Consider the following 18,515-nt stretch of genomic DNA (forward strand, 5'->3'; position numbering starts at 1 on the left):
ACACTTTGAAATTAAAACCTATGTAATTACTCACAACTAATATAGATCTGCACATAGCAAATAAATTAATCAAAAATAGTTACAAAGTTCTCACTTTTTTCCCCTCAAACTGCAATACACACAAACAAAAGCTGAAAAACAAGAAAATGTGTAGTCATTCGTTTTTTTTTTCCTGCTGCTGCTGCCACATGGAATGTGGAACAAAAAAAAAGAAAAAGAAAGAAAAAAGCATTTTTCAACAAGCTACACGTCTTTCCTGTTTCTAATGAACTAATAATGAGAAAACTGAATAGATAATTGCACATTGCACCCTATTATTGCATTAGTTGCAGTTTGTTTCAAAGTCATAGTATACTTAGGCATATACACAAAATGTAAATATAGCTTCAAACACGGAGTAACACATGAATATTGATGTTACTGAAATCACACTGCCATTATTTAAAACTCAATATTCCTGCTTTGCAATCAATTTCATATTACACAACAAGACCTAATTTGTCAAATGCACACTCCAGCTCTGCTAGAAACTTTAGCAATCACTGATGTTTTAAGCTTAAGCAAACATTTCAATTGTACAAATGCACCAAATACTTTTGTAAAAAAGCCACAATAATCGTGAGAATGTTTTTTCACTTTCATTCTGTGAGTAATTCAGAAAGAATGACCTTTTAGGTATAACCAAACTGTTCAAAAAAGAAAGTAAGCCAAAAAATTACAACATAATTTCAGCTTGTTCATTTGACAAACATTCCCAATAAAGTACAAGCAATAATGTGAAGATTAAAAGAAAGATAAATCGATTATTTCAGTGCTAGCACGACTACATGAGTTGACATCAAACTGTAAGAATTATTGCAGAATACTCACTGACTATGCATCGTTCAATATACCGAAACAGCATTTGGTCCATTTACATAATTACATTTGCTGTATGTCATTAAAGCGCTTAAAAGTTACGAGAAGGGACATTTAGGCAAATACCCTTGCTAGGTCTTAGATGAGGTTAGCATTAGACACCTATTTCAGTTCTGTATGATAAATATGGCATTAGCAGCCAGCTAACTTAGCTTAGCATAAAGACTGGAAACGGTTGTCTGCACCAGTTAGGATGCCAACGCTGGCTAGGATTTATTATTGACTTTACATTAGTTATAACACTGTGTAATACAGATAAGAATCTTTTAGAAATATCCTAAATGGGATTAAGTGATTGACCATGCTAGTGCAGTTTAGCTTAACCTTCCAAAAAAAATGGTTGTTGTTGGGTTGGAAATGAATAAAATAGGCCCCCTTCAGACGAACTTATCATGCATTAATTTCAGTTCAGGTCCTGATTAGCTCAACATAGTTAAGTTAGCTTTCCCCCCATGTTTCCAAAGTTTAATGTTAAGTTAGGTGAGTGCTAGCTATAGCCTCACATTTAACATACAGAAATGAAAAATTGTAACAATCATTTCATCTAAGAATGCAAATAAACATGTTTCCCAAAATGTCAAATTTCTCCTTTAAGCTCAGAGTAGGCTAATAGAAATATAACAGGAGCCATTGTACGTATGAGGAAATTGATCCACAGAAAATGCAGAACATTAGTGTGTTGGACTGTAATTAATGTGATTCTGCAGTAACATTCAACTGCTGTTTTTATGTGTCAACGCTAAACTGAGCTCAGCAAATGCTTAGAAAGATGACCCGAGCTGTCCAATATCTGCAGAGCATCTTCCCAAGTAGAGGATGCAAAGGGGTGTTGTTTTTTTTTTACTGTATTTTCTAAATATCGGCCATAACTCCTTCTAACATTAGGTACAACTAAGCAAAAAAAACTTTAGCTTTAGTTTCATGATCAGTGAACAAAAGTCATATGTGCATCACCACACCATAGATAAATACATGCTGATTTTACAGAAAACCAGCAAAGCAGGAATTGCCATACAGGTTGTCCTTTTTTAAATAAAAACAATTAAGTTGCTGACATAGTTATGACATTAAAAGACATTCAAACCTAAAGCGTCAAATCAACCGCATGACAATGAAAAGAATGTAACAAGATGAACAATCGTGAAAAAGAGACTGAGTGGTCACGTCCGCCCAGGCCCTGTGGGTTCCCCCCCAACGAACCCCTGAACATTCCTTGGCCCCAAAAATAGCATTCGGATTGGTCCAAACGTTCAGGCCTCTTTGCTGTTAAGACTCAGCTTCTTCCCCTCAATTTTCAAAACCCTTTCTTTAAAGCCTCCGCAAGCAGCGTAGCAGATATTCTTCTAAGCAAGGCAAGGAAGCCAAAAGGTTTGGACACAACACCTGGCTTTTAAGTCCAACTAATCCTCCCACATCAGAGGCAGTCCAGTGTAAAGTGTTGAATAGTCTATTGCATGAGCGCCGCGTAGTCGACTAATGTGCTAAGTCACAATAGTCCTTGTACAAAACAAATACAATATAGTAATAAGTTAGTAAACAATCATTTCAATTTTCAGTCAGTGTTTTTAGCCACTGATTTGTCACTAATTCCCATTCATGCATCTAAATACTAATAATCGGTGTTGATAAAAGGAGGCTATGTTGGAAAGTTTTTCGTCGGGGCAGGGAGTAGGACTAGACGTGTGGCCAAAAATGCTGAAAAAAATTTGCGGAAAAGAACAGGAGCACAAAGATATAATCTGAACACTTGAAGGGTCACATACACTGAACAGGCTTACTCAAATGCACAACAATACAACACTGAGCACATGCAATATAAGCAATTATGTAACTAGAGGAAATGAACATGAGAAGGAAAGCTCAAGGAGTGATACCATTGGCTTAAAAGGGTCATGTGATGCAGCAAAGAGTCATGGGCAGAGATTAGACAAAGATGCAAATTAGGACACGAACGGAACAGTCCCTAAACTTTTTCTGTTTTGAAATATTTCATCATTTCAGTTTGATAATTGAGCTACATCCCACCACACACTCTGCCGATAGCATCACTGAGCAGCTGTAAAATGCAAGTAGCTACGTTCTACAAAAATGTTCAGTCTTTTAATAGTAGGTTTTTATACTTTTAAATGATGTTCTATGATGCAGCACTGACAGAGAGAAAGAAAGCAATAGACAAAGAAAGTAGAAAGATTAACACAAGTTGTTCCTAATAAACATTCAACATGCTTCAACAGTTCGCTAAAAAAATCTAATCAACAGAGTTTCTTTTTTGTAATTCTTTTTTTTTCAATCTTTTTCATTTAATTTGGCTCTCTGAAATAAAAGCGAGCGCCAAACCCTCCCTGATGTACTTAGAACCAGGGCGGGGAGGTGGTCAGGGTTTTCGGAGAGCCAGAGCCAGAGTCCGAAGGGCTTCATCAGGGTTGTCTGCGGTAGTCATGTCATTAGAAAGGGCCAAACGGAAGAGCCAGTCAGGGATCTCAGGATGTGGTCATGGAAGATGGGTCGTTCCACATGGCCGCCACATCTCTGAACCTAAAGTAGGATGATGCTAAAGTAAGAGCGATATTTTCTTCTATTTGTCTAAAAGCAGAAAGCATTTTAACCCCCATTTTGCAAAACATTTGCTTGTTATGGTACAAATAAACACAGAGGAGGAAGGTTTACAATATTCAGTTGTTCCATTTGTGCCTTTAGGCTCTCTGACCTTGCATTGATGAGGTACTGGGCCAGGCTAATGTTGGCGGGGGTCCCTGTGATAGTGATCTGGCGCTCCGATGACCCTTCCATGGCGTTAGCAATTTTGATCTGCGCCCCAGACATCTGACGGATCTCGTTGATTTTGGTTCCCTGGCGTCCGATTATGCAGCCTATTAGCTGGGAAGAAAATGGGGGCGGTACTTAGGATGGCTGGAGCACACGAAGGAGACGTCCTCTGTGATGTATACGAATATACTAGCCAGTTATTGTCACCCTTTCAGCTTCAACATTTACAGACTGGTCCTGACTTGGGTCCAAGAAGTCTTTCATATTAAGGTCACTAACTTTACAAATCTGACTGCCTTTGGCTGCACTGGATCTCTGCTGTGGGAAAGGAGACTGCAGTGGTTGCAGCTGAACTGCTGTCACATTGCATTGCTGAAAATTTCAACCAGGAGCCATGTTAAGAAATAATGAAGCAGAGCTTTAAAACGCAACCTGTGTCTTGTGTCTTCATTCAGCTGTTCTGGAGAAGGCTTTTCATGACTGAAGCAATAATTTGAAAATGAATCATTCTAATCTCTTGGAAACGGACCTTTGGTACTACACTAGGATTTTCAAAATGTGAGAGATATGTCACTCGTATTTTTGGAAAGGTCTGATGCATTGTGGAAACTTAATGGAAACGCTCAAGAGTAACATTGTGGTTTGAGGATATTGGCAGCGGGACAAAAAAACCCCCAAAAAACCATAAAGTGGCTGCTGAATAAAACTGCTGAATAAGTATGACTGGCAGGAACACAAGACCTATAGTATTTCTATAACACCGTCAACAACATTGTCTCAGAACACTTTTGTTGCTGAAGGCAAAATGCGGGCTATTATTATGTATAAAGCTGTCAGCTTTCAAATGAAAAATGTCTCGTTCCAAATCATTGTTGTCTGCAAGTTTTGTTAAAGTCTTTTATGGGGCGAAGATGGCACTGACGAATGAAAAATGAAAATGCATCGTTGGACATTTCGCACACTATGACAAATGTACTCACATCATTGGGAATGGTGAGTTCATGAGTACTGGCCTGGTTACTGGCATCCAGACCTGCTGCTGAACACAGGAAGCAGACAGAAAGAGAGAAGGGAAACAAGGACAGAAAATAGAGTTTGGCATGTTGAGGGACCGATTGATGAGCTCTATTAAGTGACTAGCAGAATACATGTGGCGCAGAAGTGTGGCTCAGACCTGTGCAGAGCCGACATACATTATATATTGCCTATAAGCATGACAATTTGACCTCTGCTCCCTAAATAAAATAAAATAAAATAAAGAAATCTAAAGCAATTTGCATTGTTAAAAAAAAAAAAGGATACTAAGGGAAAACCAGAAAACAATAGAAACCTCAACATCTACTAGAGCAGACCACCAGCAGGCCATGTCAATGGCAGTGCACCACAGAGACCATTAGGAAAAGAATGACAAGAAGAAGAAAAAAGAGTAAGGACAGAGACAGGAAAAGAAGAGAAAGAGAAAAAAAGGAGGAAGAGAATGTGTTTGTCTCTACAGGTAAAAACGAGAGAAGGATCTTTGGTGAAGAGGGTCATTGTGTAGGTGGGTACGTACCGGGGAAGGCAGGGGTGGTCTGTCCAAGGGGGGTAAAGGGGGTTTGCTGCATAGCCAACTGGTGGAGCTTGCTCAACTGCTGAGGGGGGGAGGAGGAGGACAGCAGAGCTATGAGGTCATCGTTAAAAACACACTCTGGCGCACACACGCTTACACACAGACACACACACACACACACTGGTCTGTCCGAAATGCTACAAAGAGTAAAGAGAGGATCTGAGGAGAAGTAACAACACAGACAGGTGAAGGACAAAAATCAAGAAAGATGGAGAGAGAGAGAGAAAAGAAAGAAGAAGCTCATAAAGGACTTGGCCTGATTGGAGTATTGCTGTCCTGTTGGTTTCAATTCAGATCGTCAGATTTCTTCACACGCCTTATTCTTTTGAACAAACCAGTCGTACATTATGTAAATCAGTGTGGGAAATGATGTGCACTCGAACCAATCAATGGAGGCAGATGGCCGCCCTCCCTGGGTTGGGCTCAGCTGGAGCTCCCTCCATATTAAAAGGAAGTTCTCCTCTCCACACATCTGCATACTTATATATTCGAATTCTCATCATGTGACACTTAAACTGCTTATCTCATAGAACAATCTGGGAAAATGTTGCAAATGTACAAATGCTCATCTTACACATTTTCAGGTGAGACTCGCCAGGTAATGCACAGTATGGAAACTTGGACAGCGCATACGTAGTTAAACAGAATGCTACTGTCGCAGTAACTAAGGGGGGCGGGGCTCAGAGAGCACCATTCTCATTGTTTTACTTCCACTTCCAAATTCTAGCATAGCATAAAGCTCTACTTGCAGAATTACTCAAACAATTAGTAAAACGATCTCAACTCAGAAGGCAGAAAAAAAAATACAACATTTTCAGCGATTTACTTCACGACTGCGGTTACTTCATGTCAATAACAAATCACTTTGAAAATCCTCCAAATGATCCACGAATGGTTTGGCCTCTCAGTACACCTCTGACTTGCTCCCTGTATAAAACCAAATTGGACCCCTCAGGTTAATCCGATTAAGGGTTCGACTGAAACCCCAGTTGGATAAAAGAATCTGCTGGGGGTGCTTTGATTAATGTGGTTAATCCGGCTCTCTGGAATAAGCTGCCTGCTGACTTGAGGCCTGTCCGCACTCAAGAACAAACTTACAACTTTTCTATTTAAAAATACCTTTAGTTAATTCACGTGTTTGTGTGTATGTATATTGTACTGTAACTTCTTGCACATTTTGCTTCACTTGCTTCTTGATTGTGTTTTTATTGCTATGAGGTTTGCTTCTATCTCGGTGAAGAGCCTTTTGACTTTATATTCTAACACACTGGGTACTCCTTAAGCAGGATACCAATCAGATGCAACTTGCCTGGTGATGAAGTTAAATTCATGGGATTAAGATATAGCGTTTAGTGGTGTTTTATTGCTTTTTTAAACTAGGTTTAGGAAACAATTTTTTTTTGGTTAAATTTAGGCAGAAAAACTACCAGCAAAATGTATTTCAGAAAACGTCAAAGTTTAGCTTAGGTTGGAAGGCACGCTTCTTCCGTCCGCAACAAACTTTTACAGCCAACTTAACAAACCATGTTGATGCATCTATGAAAAATTAATCAGACTACCTAGCATGTTGAATAATGATTTGAATGCAGGAACCCATACATCGAAATGTAATGCCAAAGGGTTCCGACCAAACATCTGCATATGCTCAGTTGGAAGTCAGAGCACATTAAAGTAGTGTTTAAAAAAATGCCCTCAATCGAAGATGGTTTTTTCCAAACTACAGTCCAATGATATTGTCATTTGCACGTTTTTTTTTGTTTGTTTTAACTTGGAATTCTGAACCAATATTATCTTTGGTTTAAATGCCGTCAACAGTTTTAGTTAAGCAGGTTTTTGAGGTCTTTAAAACGAGGATAATGATTTCAAATGCAACACAGAATTCTTAAAAAAAAGAAATTTTTTTATCAAGGTAACAAGTATCCTTGAAGACACTTTGAATTGTTACTGTAACTACTGTAACTACTACTGTTATTATTGGTTAAAACAGTAACCAAGAAGTAAGCTAGATGCTAGTTAGCTGGATGTCCTAGCATGAAATGATTGTGGGTTTGTAAATGCTACCAAGATAAGTTTAATTGTTTAATTACTTCTGGAGCAGCTTCACCACACCCTACAGTTATTAAACTACTACAGGAATTGAAGCAACCTCACTTACACATCTTAAATATTAAGAAATCCAAGCTAGCTTGACAGGCTCGCTAAGGGGTTACAGTGATCACTCGGTTCCATAACCGTATTGGTTATTTTGAGATTGGTTAGACTCATATCAGTATTTCAAATTATTCCTAAATATATCTTTCATTAGCGAAGAAAAGAACGTTAGTTTAAGAAAACAATGAATTGATTGATTCATTTATCAGATTAATTGAGTTGATAACGGTCCTAATCTATGAAACCACCTCACTCACATGTCTTTTTCCTTATTTAGTCAATTAAGAAGAGTTTTTGAAATGGTTCTACTTTCCTCTGTATTTTTCCAGTTGACCGTTTCATATATATGAAAAAAGTACAAACTTTGGGAAACAAAGAAAATCTCTCCATATTTAAAAAAATAAATAAATAAAAATGATATCAAGGACAATATTTCCTGCCATACCTGCTAACTTTTTCAGGCCAAGCCCCAAAAGATTTAATGGCAAATAGAACACAGAGAGGTAACAGACAGAATAGTTAGAAGATATAGGAAAATACACATCAGAAAAAAAGCGGTATTAATATTAACATCTAATATTAATAAGGCTGGAAAGAAAGTAAGAGAAAAACAGGAGAACTTTGAAAGCAGCGAGACAGTGTGATGGAGAGTGCAGTGTCTACTGCCTCGTGGGATTAGCACTCACATCTGGATGTGGGATCGCGTACTGTCCTTGAATGGTATACGCCTGCAAACATGAGGAGAAGAGTGTGCTGTTATCACATTACCCCAACTGAACAAGAGCATTAAAAGCACTGTTATTTGATTGCATTGAATAAAACACAAAATAAATCAAATGACACACAAAATCAGTAAATTTACAAAAGCAAAGTGTGTCAAAATAAATCTAACGTAAGAAAATGCTAAACTACTGGCATTTCTACAGTTTAAGTGTTATATAGACTCTTATTCTTTATTTACTGACTCATAATTTTACGTCATATTGCTCGTAAGCTATGCTATATAGACACATTCTTACTCTTTTCATCAATCAGATCCAGTTGAACTAATTAAAACAAAGGACAGTTCAGACAGCAGGGTAGTGATTGGGAGGGTGTGGGAAAAAACCAGAGCAGCGACCCTGAGAGGAGTGATGTGACTTGTCCGACTGGATGTGCGGTTTATTGGGGCCACAGAGGTCAGAAATGAGCTAAATTTCATTTTTATTTCTGCCAAGACAGCAACCAGAGATATACTGGAAGCAGAAGGAAAACATGTCATGTGATTAAGTTCATTTATAGCCTTTCCCAAGAGTGTCCCTGATCTCACATCTATAATGTTATCCAGCTGTTGTAACATAATTCACATGTTTGACATTAACGGATAGGATGTTGGCCAAGCATGATAATGCCAGCTAAAATGAACACTAAAGAGACACATAATTGACAGCTCTTCAGTGATTGATTAAAAGAGTGAGGTAAAAAAAAAGAAAAGCCATACAAGTACCTGTTCCAACTTATTTGTAAGTTTTGGGGGATTTTTTGAATATTTTTAAGATGCACAAAATTCTAAGAAAAAAAGACTAATTTTCACCTCTTTTATTCTGGGATCCATTTTCAACAGGTATGATTGAATCAAACTTAAAGAAGAAATAGAGAAATTAAAAAATCCCTATGTTTCTCATACTGGCCAATTATGCAGCCTCAAATTTATTCCTCAATTTGAACAAAAGCTCCTGTCTCTAGAGACCCTAGAGACCCTATCTCTTCCGTTTGGCTGATTTTCTGGAGGCTTGCAAAGGGGCAGCTTGTGGACTGCAGCGCCTGTCTTAACGCGGGCACGACTGCATGAGGACATGCATAACAAAGTTACATCAGCATGTAAAATAGATGTTGAGCACAGGCTGAAGCCTGAACTTCTTGTTTGCAGGGATTTTCTGTTCATTACATTTAGTTATTTATTTGAAAGGCCGGCCACTTTAAATACAAACATCCAATCCATTAATAGATTTGTGTCCTCTTTTCAACGAGTAAATGATCAACAAGAACAATGTCTAATATGAATAACAGTCACAGTAAAAGGCTTTTGATGAAAAATGCAACATAATTGAGTCAGGCTTCTGCTATTTGTTCTCTAACTTACCCTGATCTCCTGTCATCTCCTCTAGTCCCTGTTGAGTTTTCTTAATAATTTAATTTCGAATAAGTCACTGAAAAGGACATTTTACCTCACGCGTCGATTATTTGATTTTTTCTTTTTTCTTTTTTTCTTTTCTTGACAGAGATTGGAATTTCCAATTTGCCCCTGAATCCAGCATTATCCTCACATCTTGCTTGAACAGCTTGAACAGTCATTTACAATTGATTTTTATCAATTTAATGTAGCAAGCTATGTCTATGTTGAAGAACATTCTTTAAAGCCTTAAATTTTATGATCTAATATGAGGTTTTCTCCCAAAATCTGCTGGATGCAACTCAGAATAACAAGAGCTGACACCAGACTTATCCACATACTCTCTTTATGATGATATTGTTTATCTCAGTTCTGGTTTGCGTGGCTCGGGGTGATGGATGACAGTTAACGGCAGTGATGGTTTCATGCTAGTCAGGACAGGTAACGGGGAGTGAGGGAGGGAGGAAGAGTGAGTAAAACCTGGTGCGACACTAACAGGCAGTGGCTGGTGCTGCAGTAAGAGGCTGAGGTTGGCTGTAGACGCCCCCAGTGGGTCTGCTCTTACCTGGCCACCTGAAAAAATGACAGGGGTGGAGGCAGGCTTGGGGCGGTAGGGGATGGTGGCACCTTTCGGTGGGGACTGAGGAGAGCAAAGGAGGAGAGAGTGGGGGGAAGAAGGGGTGAGATGTGGAGAGAGTGTTAAAGCAGGAATAAAGAGAAGAACAGAGAGAGAAAGAAGTTGCATAAAGTGAGACCAGGAGGGAAGGTGCCTTAGGGAAGACAACCTGTGATAAAAGTGCTCTTCACTGTGCGCTCATGCTGACATAAAATACCCAAATTGTGGTTCAGTGCACAACTAAACTTGGATTTACCTGGAAAATCACTTTCAACTGGATAATGATGACTCAACATACTGCATTTAAAATATCTTTTTTTTAAGTCCATACTCTGGAGACTTACAGTCATGTCACAAATGTCCTAGTATCCATGGCCGGTGCCATCATGAAGGCCCAATGGAGAACTGGCTGTGCAGATAAGTTAAATTAATCGTGGAAGAAGAAGAAAAACACCTAGTAGTGTGTAACCCCATGATCCTAAGCATCATTCTGAAATCTGAATACAATAAAGTAATAAAGAGGGGAAGGAAAATGGTCCAAATGGTCTAAATAATCTCCTAATGCACTGATCCTTTGGATGAATTCTTACTGAGAATAAATGGGCCACAGACACAACTGACAGTTTTTAGCAGAGATGTGACTTTAATGGCAAACAATAAGTTACTGTCAAATTGCCCCGACAATTTTTTTTGATCATCTAGATCTACTTTTGGTGCCATAGGGACAAAATTTGGATTTGATATCTGCAAATGTTTATTGCAAAACTCCCCTCTAACCTGCTATGAACTGCATCTCTTAGCTTTTAGACATGAGAAACGTGTCTGCAGCATTGCAGATTCTTCTACTGAAACAGTGTGAAAACACAAACAGATCCATGGGTAATGTCACAAAAGCTGCGGAAGACAGTGCAGAAATGCCTCCTGGAGAGATCCCTTGATTCAGCAAAATGAATGTTTTGCTGTATTGGTTTATAATCTGTTCATCAAACCCCATTTACTTTAGCATTTCTGGTGTGAATGAAGGACAGTTTGATGCACTGTGGTAATAAACAAAACACAATTCAAGAGTTAAAGTTCATATCTGCAAGTAAACACTGTATATTCCATGTTAGGCATTTTAGAGTAAATAATGATCTTCATTTCCCCTGCATGTGCCCCCACCCCCCTCCCCTTCCCCACTTTACCTCCAGCATCACCACACATATCTGTTTGACACACTGGATGATGGCTTCGGGGGCCCCGGAGATCGTCACCGCTCTCTCAGTGGAGTTGGGAAGCATGTCGCCAGCAACCTGGACCTGCGCTCCGGTGGACTGAAGCAAACATAAAACCACAGAGCGTCATGGTTGCAGTAATTCACCTTTTACTCCTGCTTCCTGTTTATAGTGCTTCACGGTGAGTGAAAAAATGATGCCAGGGAGCAAAATGAGCTCTGTGCGTTGGGCTTTACACTCAGTGCAAGAAGGGGAGGTTAAGTGGAAATTATATGATCCATATATATTATATGGGATTTGAGAGAAATTACTGTAATGGGGAATTTTATGGCTGTGCCATTTGTAAGATTATACATGTAGTTAACTTAAAGTTTATGGAGATCACTTAGGCAGAAAGAGTGCTGCATACTTCTCTCATTTCTTTGATTTTGGAGCCTCCTTTGCCGATGAGGGAGCCGCACTGGCTGGCAGGGACAACGAGCCTCAGGGTTACTGGGGGTTTACTGGTGGCTGGACTGTTGCTCATGGAGTTGATTATGTCCTGCAAGGGGGGGGGGGGGGGGGGGGGGGGGGGGGTTGTATTTCATCAGAGAAGGAGCTTTATATACAGCAGGTGAGGTGGTGGATTTGTGGTAACTCAACTTTCAAACATTCAATTTACTTCTGGGAAGCCACAGAACTAAATAATACACACCACCCTTCCAGCTGTGAGGATCTTGAGTACGATCTCTCATCCTGTCATGCTATTTTCCTCTAGCTCAGGGCTATTCAATTACAAATTCAGTTGGGCCAGATTTTAAAACCGAGACCTTAAGCTGGGCCAGACATTTTCAGCAGTCAGTAAGGAGGTAATGACACATTTCAAACCAAACCAACACAAATATAATGAAATAACATGTGATGTTTGTTCATCATTTCCCCTCCTCATATTTTTGTAAAACACATTTCAAAACTTTTAAATGAACTGAGGTAGTCGCAATACTCTCGCTCCTGAAATAACCCAGGCATTAAAACAAAAAGTGCACATCAATGGTGATGAAATAGTTTTCCCTTTTGAAATAAAATAAACACATCTGACATAAGAAAATCAAAAAGTGCATTAAAAACGTCTCTAAATAAATAGAACCTGAGGTAACAGCGATGCTATTTTTCACTTTAAAATACTAAAAAGAATATTTTGGTCACAAAATGTTGTCTCCCTTTTGAAATGAAATCAAACTCGGGTGTTTTTCCAGGTGGTGTCTCCGGACATTATACTCGTTAAGTACCGCAACAGAGTCATTGCAAAGTAAACACATAGGTTTGGCGTTTGGAGTTGGTGGTAAAATAAAACCATATCTGTCCGCCCAGGCAGGGTTAAAACGACGGTTTTCATCGTCAATTTTTCGTTTGAGGGTTGAGAGAGACGTACTTTTTCAGTTGGAGTTCAGTGGCTAACATGGTTCTATCAGTAACTATCAGAACAACGCGCTGCCTTGTGGGTTGGTTGTGTGTTGCTAGGGCAACGTGGAGTGTTGCACTCACTTTCTGATCTACTGTAGGAATTCTGAGCTAATTTTCGCGATCTGTGTTTTTCATGGTTTTTCTCTGCTTTTTTTAGCTGAACCACAAGTTGGGCCACTCGGGTATTGCTTCTGGGCCGCATGTGGCCCCGCTGGCCGCCATTTGAATAGTCCTGCTCTAGCTTTAACTACTAAACCCTAACACAAAACACTTAAAATTAACTCTAGCTTTAGAATAGCAACTAATCAACAGCTTAAAAAGTCAAATTGGTATTTAGACGCCATATGGTAAAAATTAATTGCAGCCTTATTTCAAAAGGACATTTTCAGTGTACAACTGGTTCATTTACTTTAGCTTCATGATACTACATTTGTTTATGAGATGATGACACGGAGGATCTCTGACCTGCCTGTCACAGCACACCTAAAGCTCTGTTAGAGGGACAATGAGTAGCTCTCAAACCAACTGAGAGATAAATCTCTGCAGCAAGTCCCGGGTCTAACCCAAGTTCCTTGTCCTGGTGGGACATATGAGACATGAAACACTTTGTCTGGGAGGAACTCATCCTGACCACAGCCACAAACCATCATAACTGGATCCTTTAGATACAGAGGAGAATCCACTCTACTTTTAACCCCTCTATACCCTAGTTCCTAGTTCCTAGACCTAGTTCCTCGCTTGTCACTCTTCCCATTGAGCTAATTTTGGCTGCTTGTATTTGCAGTCTCATTCTTTTGGTCACTACCCACAGCTTGTGACCATGGATGAAGGTTAGAACATGGACTGACAGATACATTGACAGCTTTGCCTTGAGGCTGAGGCTCTTTCTTCACCACAGCAAACTGGTACAGCATCCACATCACTGCAGATGCCATCCCAGCTCACCTGTCAATTTCCCACTCTTTCCTACCCCCCCCCCCCCCAAAAGGTGAACGAGAACCCCGTGCCTGTTGAATCCTATGCCCACCAAACCGGGCCTCAGCAACAAGAAATTACGAGGGCTCATGCTCATACTCCCAAATCATCTCCAACGTAAGCCTTCGACATATCCAAAAAACACACATGTCCATATAATTATACCTAATCACCAGTATCTGGCCCAACAAAGAAATGAGTAATTATGTAAGTATCCTTCATGATATTTCACAGTAGGTCAATTCTTGAAAGGTTATTAAAAATGTTGATAACTCCCTCTGCACTCCGTTTACAGTGGCAGTTAGCTCCCTACTTTGTGTTTCATGGGACCTTTAAAGTCCACCTCTAACCAAATGCTGTTGTATGAACAGAAGCTCAATGATCTCGCAGATTTAGATCTTTTACTCAATTTAAAGACACCCCATAAGTAAAACTCAAGCTTGAAAAATCCTATATGAATATTAATGTAGGATTGCTTAGTCTTACAGATAAATCCTTATATATGACATCATTAGATACTGAAGCGCCTGAGTGGGAAAAGTTTTTTACTGTTGAATCTGCTGAGGGACGACTTTGAAACGTTGTAACCATATTTATAGACAGGAAACCACTGTTTCACAGAGTTCCCGATAACTAAAATGTAAAGGAAAAAAAAAACGTAACACCTGAATTGCGACCCCCACTACATCCTTACAAAAAAGGCATCATATACGTCAAAGGTTGAACTGGTTTTATCTTTTTGTGAGAAGGTTTGAAGTTTAACTTTTCATCCAGAGGTTTCCTCAAAAATAATCTTCAACAGCTAGTTGTGTTCTGTTTAACCTCTTAGTTAACATGATCACTGAGAATCTGCAGGCGGGTTTTTGTGTTAAACGACCAAATGAAGCACAATAAAAAAACAAAACACTTTGTTCTCCAGGATGCACGCTCAGTGACCACTTTATTAGTTACACCTTTCCAGTTAAATCTTGACTTAGTTTTGGTGTTTCTCATATAAATCAACCAAATTTTCTGGCGCAAACTCAATTTTCCTTTTAGTTCTGTCCTTTTTTACGCACTTGAAAAAGCTCCACTCATTTCTGGCATCGGCGGTGATGTAGAGAGACTCGGCCCGGTCTGGCTGGAAGCACACTGATCTGAAACCCCAAATCAAAACACAGGACTGGCCCACTTTCAGAGGGTGCTGCAAGGTTAGATCAGCACATTTCTGTCCTACATAATACAGCCAGTCCTGCTTTGTATTCCATCTGGAAACGAGCCAGTGCGGGCGCTGAAGCTGCCCAGTGGTGGAATATGACCAAGTGCATTCATTTAAGTACTGTCACCTTAAACTTTCGGAGGGAGCGGTTGTACTTTTCACTGTAGTTTCTTAACAGTTTTAGATTATTTTGCAGCCTGGGAAATTATTTTGTACAAATGTGACGATTTTAAAGACTGAACTACCTTTTTTTCCCCCCACACTTTCCATGCTTTTAGCTGGATTTCCTGCTTTTTTGTTGGAAAGATTTTAATATTTTCAATTATCTAAACAGTTTTGAGATTAATTATAACGTTCATGGTGCGCGGAACACAACAGCATTAGCTAAAACCAACATCTGAATTTTAAAAAAAAGCAACGAAAAACAACACGCATTCCACAAAATAGAAAATACGACAGTAAAATGTGATGACGCAACGACAAAGTACATAAGACAACAAAGACAAAAAAACAGAAACCTGAAAAAACAAGAACATTTCTCAAAAATCTAAGTTTGAATAAACAAAGAGATGTTGTTTGTTGCTATTCATGTACAGCATTTGTTTCAGCCACGGCTGTTTTAAAGGGCTTTATAAATAAAGTTGAGTTGTGTTGAGTTGAGTTTCTTTTGTTAACTGTTGTTGTGTTTTGGACAAACAGTCACGACTTTATTTTATTATCATTATTTTTATTTTTATACACATTTAGAATTGAGAAAATAATCATTTAACTTTTTACAAGTTAAATAAAAAGTTGAATTTTTTTTTAACAAACTTTTTACCCTTAGCTCAATGACAAAACCTAAAAGTTTTTATTTCCACTGCTATTCATTAATGTTTTACCTCCTCAAACTTGTAGGCTATCATGGCGAAGGCCTTGAAAATCGCATCCGTTGGCCCAGTGATGGTGACTATCCGCTCAGGGCAGTTCCCCTCTGAGATGTTGATGCGGGCACCACTCTGCAGGGCAAAAAAAGAAAAAGAAAAAAAGAGCAAGAAAATGTACATAAATATAGAATAAAGCCATGATTAAAGCTATGGTAGGTAATCCTAGAGAGCTAGCAAGAGAGCTAGCAAGATTCGAAAGTGTCCACTCCTCTAAGCTCCACCCCCCCCTCCCCATTCCGTCAGTGCTTCATCCAAAGCCGGTGGAACCGCATGCGCACATGGAGCAGGGAGCCGGCAGAGGGGGGCGTAGGCAGAAAGCAGAGGCATCTGATTGGTTTTTTGTAGGCGACCAATCCGAGATCAGCGGGACGCTGATCTCGGATTGGTCAGCTTTTTCTCAGTCCTGCAGCTGCCACAGAGGTCTGATTATTTTCGTCCCTTTTTCTAAATACATCTTGTGTAGATTTCTCTCAGGATAGACGGACCATTTCACCCAGTATTACAAAATGTGTTTCTGAACAGGATTACCTACCATGCCTTTAAGGGTGCCAAATACTATTAGTGGTAAAGTTCTTACATCTTCGCGCATTTTCTTCACTGTCTCCCCTTTCTGGAAGTAAAGAAAAGAAATAACATTTAAGGTGTTTTGTGCATTTCCCTCAGGCTTTGAGATGCTTTACGTGGTCTGCTTGTGATAAATACCTTTCCTATGATGCTTCCCACCTCCTGCAGGAGCACAAGGAAACATTATTAGATGCATCTGCGCCGCAGGGCTCCCTTTTTAAATGAGCTTCTTTCAGACGGATAGTTGAAATAAAACCAGAGGAAGGCCATTAAAGTTATTTGTGTGCTTGTACCTTGCCGTGCATCAGCAGCCTGATGGTGAGGGTCACATTCAGTCCCCCTTCTGATTGGACCTTGATGGGCTCCATGTCAGGATTGGATGTGAAGGAAGGGGCCTGGTGATGTGAGAGAGGAGATCGAGGGCCAACGCGAGTGTGATGGTGGAGTCAGCCAACCGGTCACCTGCCAGGTGAAAAGAAAGCAGACAGGCCTGCGGAGATTAGGCCGAGAAGAAGGTTGAAGCATGAGTTTGTGGCACAAACATGCTACTATTACACCGTCGGTTAAGATTCACAGGCTGAGCACACTACAGGTGTGCTCATTGACCTTCATGTTGAAGTAGTTGGGGGCCTTTCTCAGGAACCCTGATTTTTGGTAATGGATAAATTCTAATTTCTTAAAGAAAAAAAGAAAAGACAATGATTCTCCTAAAACAGCTGATCACAAACAGAGGTAAAAATGAGATTTGTTGGGGATTATTTTCAGCATTGCATACATCCATGTTTGATTTATTGAGTTTTTGCAGCAGTAGGACCGTGTCTGTGGGATCGAGGCAAAATATAACAGTTTGGGTTTATAGTGCATCCATCAGGTGTTTCTGTTACATTCTGTGGCACAAAAAGATGAAATATCAGACTTTTTTATATGATTAAGTTGTTGTTTTTTTGTTTTGTTTTTTTCTTGCTTTTTTTTAGCCAAGAGAAAAAGATCAAAATCAAGTTTTGTTCAGTTTTGTTCTAAAATAAAACACATTCCTCAATGTTTTTTTTTTTGGATAGTCAGGTTCCCTCATGGTAAACTCCAGGGTTTTGTCTACAGTAAAAAGTATAAAAACTGCACCAAAACAAAAAAATAATCCAGAAAACTAGTTTCAATTGTAGCAAACCATCATATTTTTTTATCCTCAGGGCACAAAAGAAGAGAAAATGGTGAGAAATGTAGGACCAATATAATAAAACTGTGAGAGGTGGAAAAGTGAGCTGCAGTTTCTGTCTGCATTAAACACCATTGAAATGTTGGACAGCATATGTCTCATCAGTCACAAGATAAGCCGTCGTATGACGAGCGCCATATTTATTTTTATCAAGCCCATTTCAGCCAGATCGCCCCTAATTCTGCCTGACAAGTGATGTCATGATTCTGGCAAGACTAGCATTAACGACAGCGAACACAAGAGGGCGCCTCAGCCTATAATCAGAGTCCCTGCCAGTGGATCTAAATATATGTAAATCAGGGTTCCTAATCCGCATCTGGAAAGTCGTGGTGCTGATGCAGAACTCAGAAATACTGACGCAGATTGTTTTGCGTGACTCTGCTGTTCTCAGGCAACTTAAAAAGGATGAGTATCCACATACGAGAGGGGGCAGATGTTTCGAGCGAGAGGTTCTGTAAATTGAAGTTGTCCCTGATGAGCTTTAAGACTCAAATTAAGAAAAATGAAAGCAATCTTTTTAAAAAAAAAAAAGAAGAAGAAGAAGGAATTAATGGAAGACATAAATTATGGTCTTCAGATTCAAAGAGAAGACAAATGGATTCAATCAAATTGGCAAATTGACCTAAAAATGTGACTTAAGATGAGTTATGTGCACTGTAGTGGTAAAACACAGCGGCGCAAAAGACATCCTCACGTGTGATGCTGAAAAACATCTACTTTGCCAGAAAGCATCTCTCTGGTTTCCGCTGAACTTCCACACAAAACAATAA

The 18,515-nt window shown here is 39.5% G+C and overlaps 1 protein-coding gene across 4 annotated transcripts; it reads right to left on the bottom strand.

Annotated features, from left to right (window-relative positions):
* Positions 1-3,334: 3,334 nt before the first annotated feature.
* LOC142391349 (poly(rC)-binding protein 3-like) lies at positions 3,335-16,900 on the bottom strand. Of its 4 annotated transcripts, none has more exons than XM_075477116.1 (12): positions 16,826-16,900; positions 16,671-16,694; positions 16,546-16,578; positions 15,924-16,040; positions 11,836-11,967; positions 11,397-11,525; positions 10,162-10,236; positions 8,131-8,172; positions 5,237-5,315; positions 4,665-4,717; positions 3,626-3,795; positions 3,335-3,453 (listed from the first exon to the last, which is right to left on the bottom strand). In XM_075477116.1, exons 1-12 carry the CDS (start codon positions 16,898-16,900, stop codon positions 3,399-3,401), a joined length of 984 nt encoding a protein of 327 aa, XP_075333231.1. In that variant the 3' UTR covers positions 3,335-3,398. The 4 variants fall into 4 exon arrangements, with proteins under 4 accessions (XP_075333231.1, XP_075333230.1, XP_075333229.1 ...); XM_075477115.1 differs by having other exon boundaries at positions 5,237-5,312; positions 10,093-10,236; XM_075477114.1 differs by having other exon boundaries at positions 10,093-10,236.
* Positions 16,901-18,515: the final 1,615 nt, after the last annotated feature.

Source organism: Odontesthes bonariensis, chromosome 11 (assembly GCF_027942865.1).
Source record: "Odontesthes bonariensis isolate fOdoBon6 chromosome 11, fOdoBon6.hap1, whole genome shotgun sequence".
Taxonomy (NCBI): Eukaryota; Metazoa; Chordata; class Actinopteri; order Atheriniformes; family Atherinopsidae; genus Odontesthes; species Odontesthes bonariensis.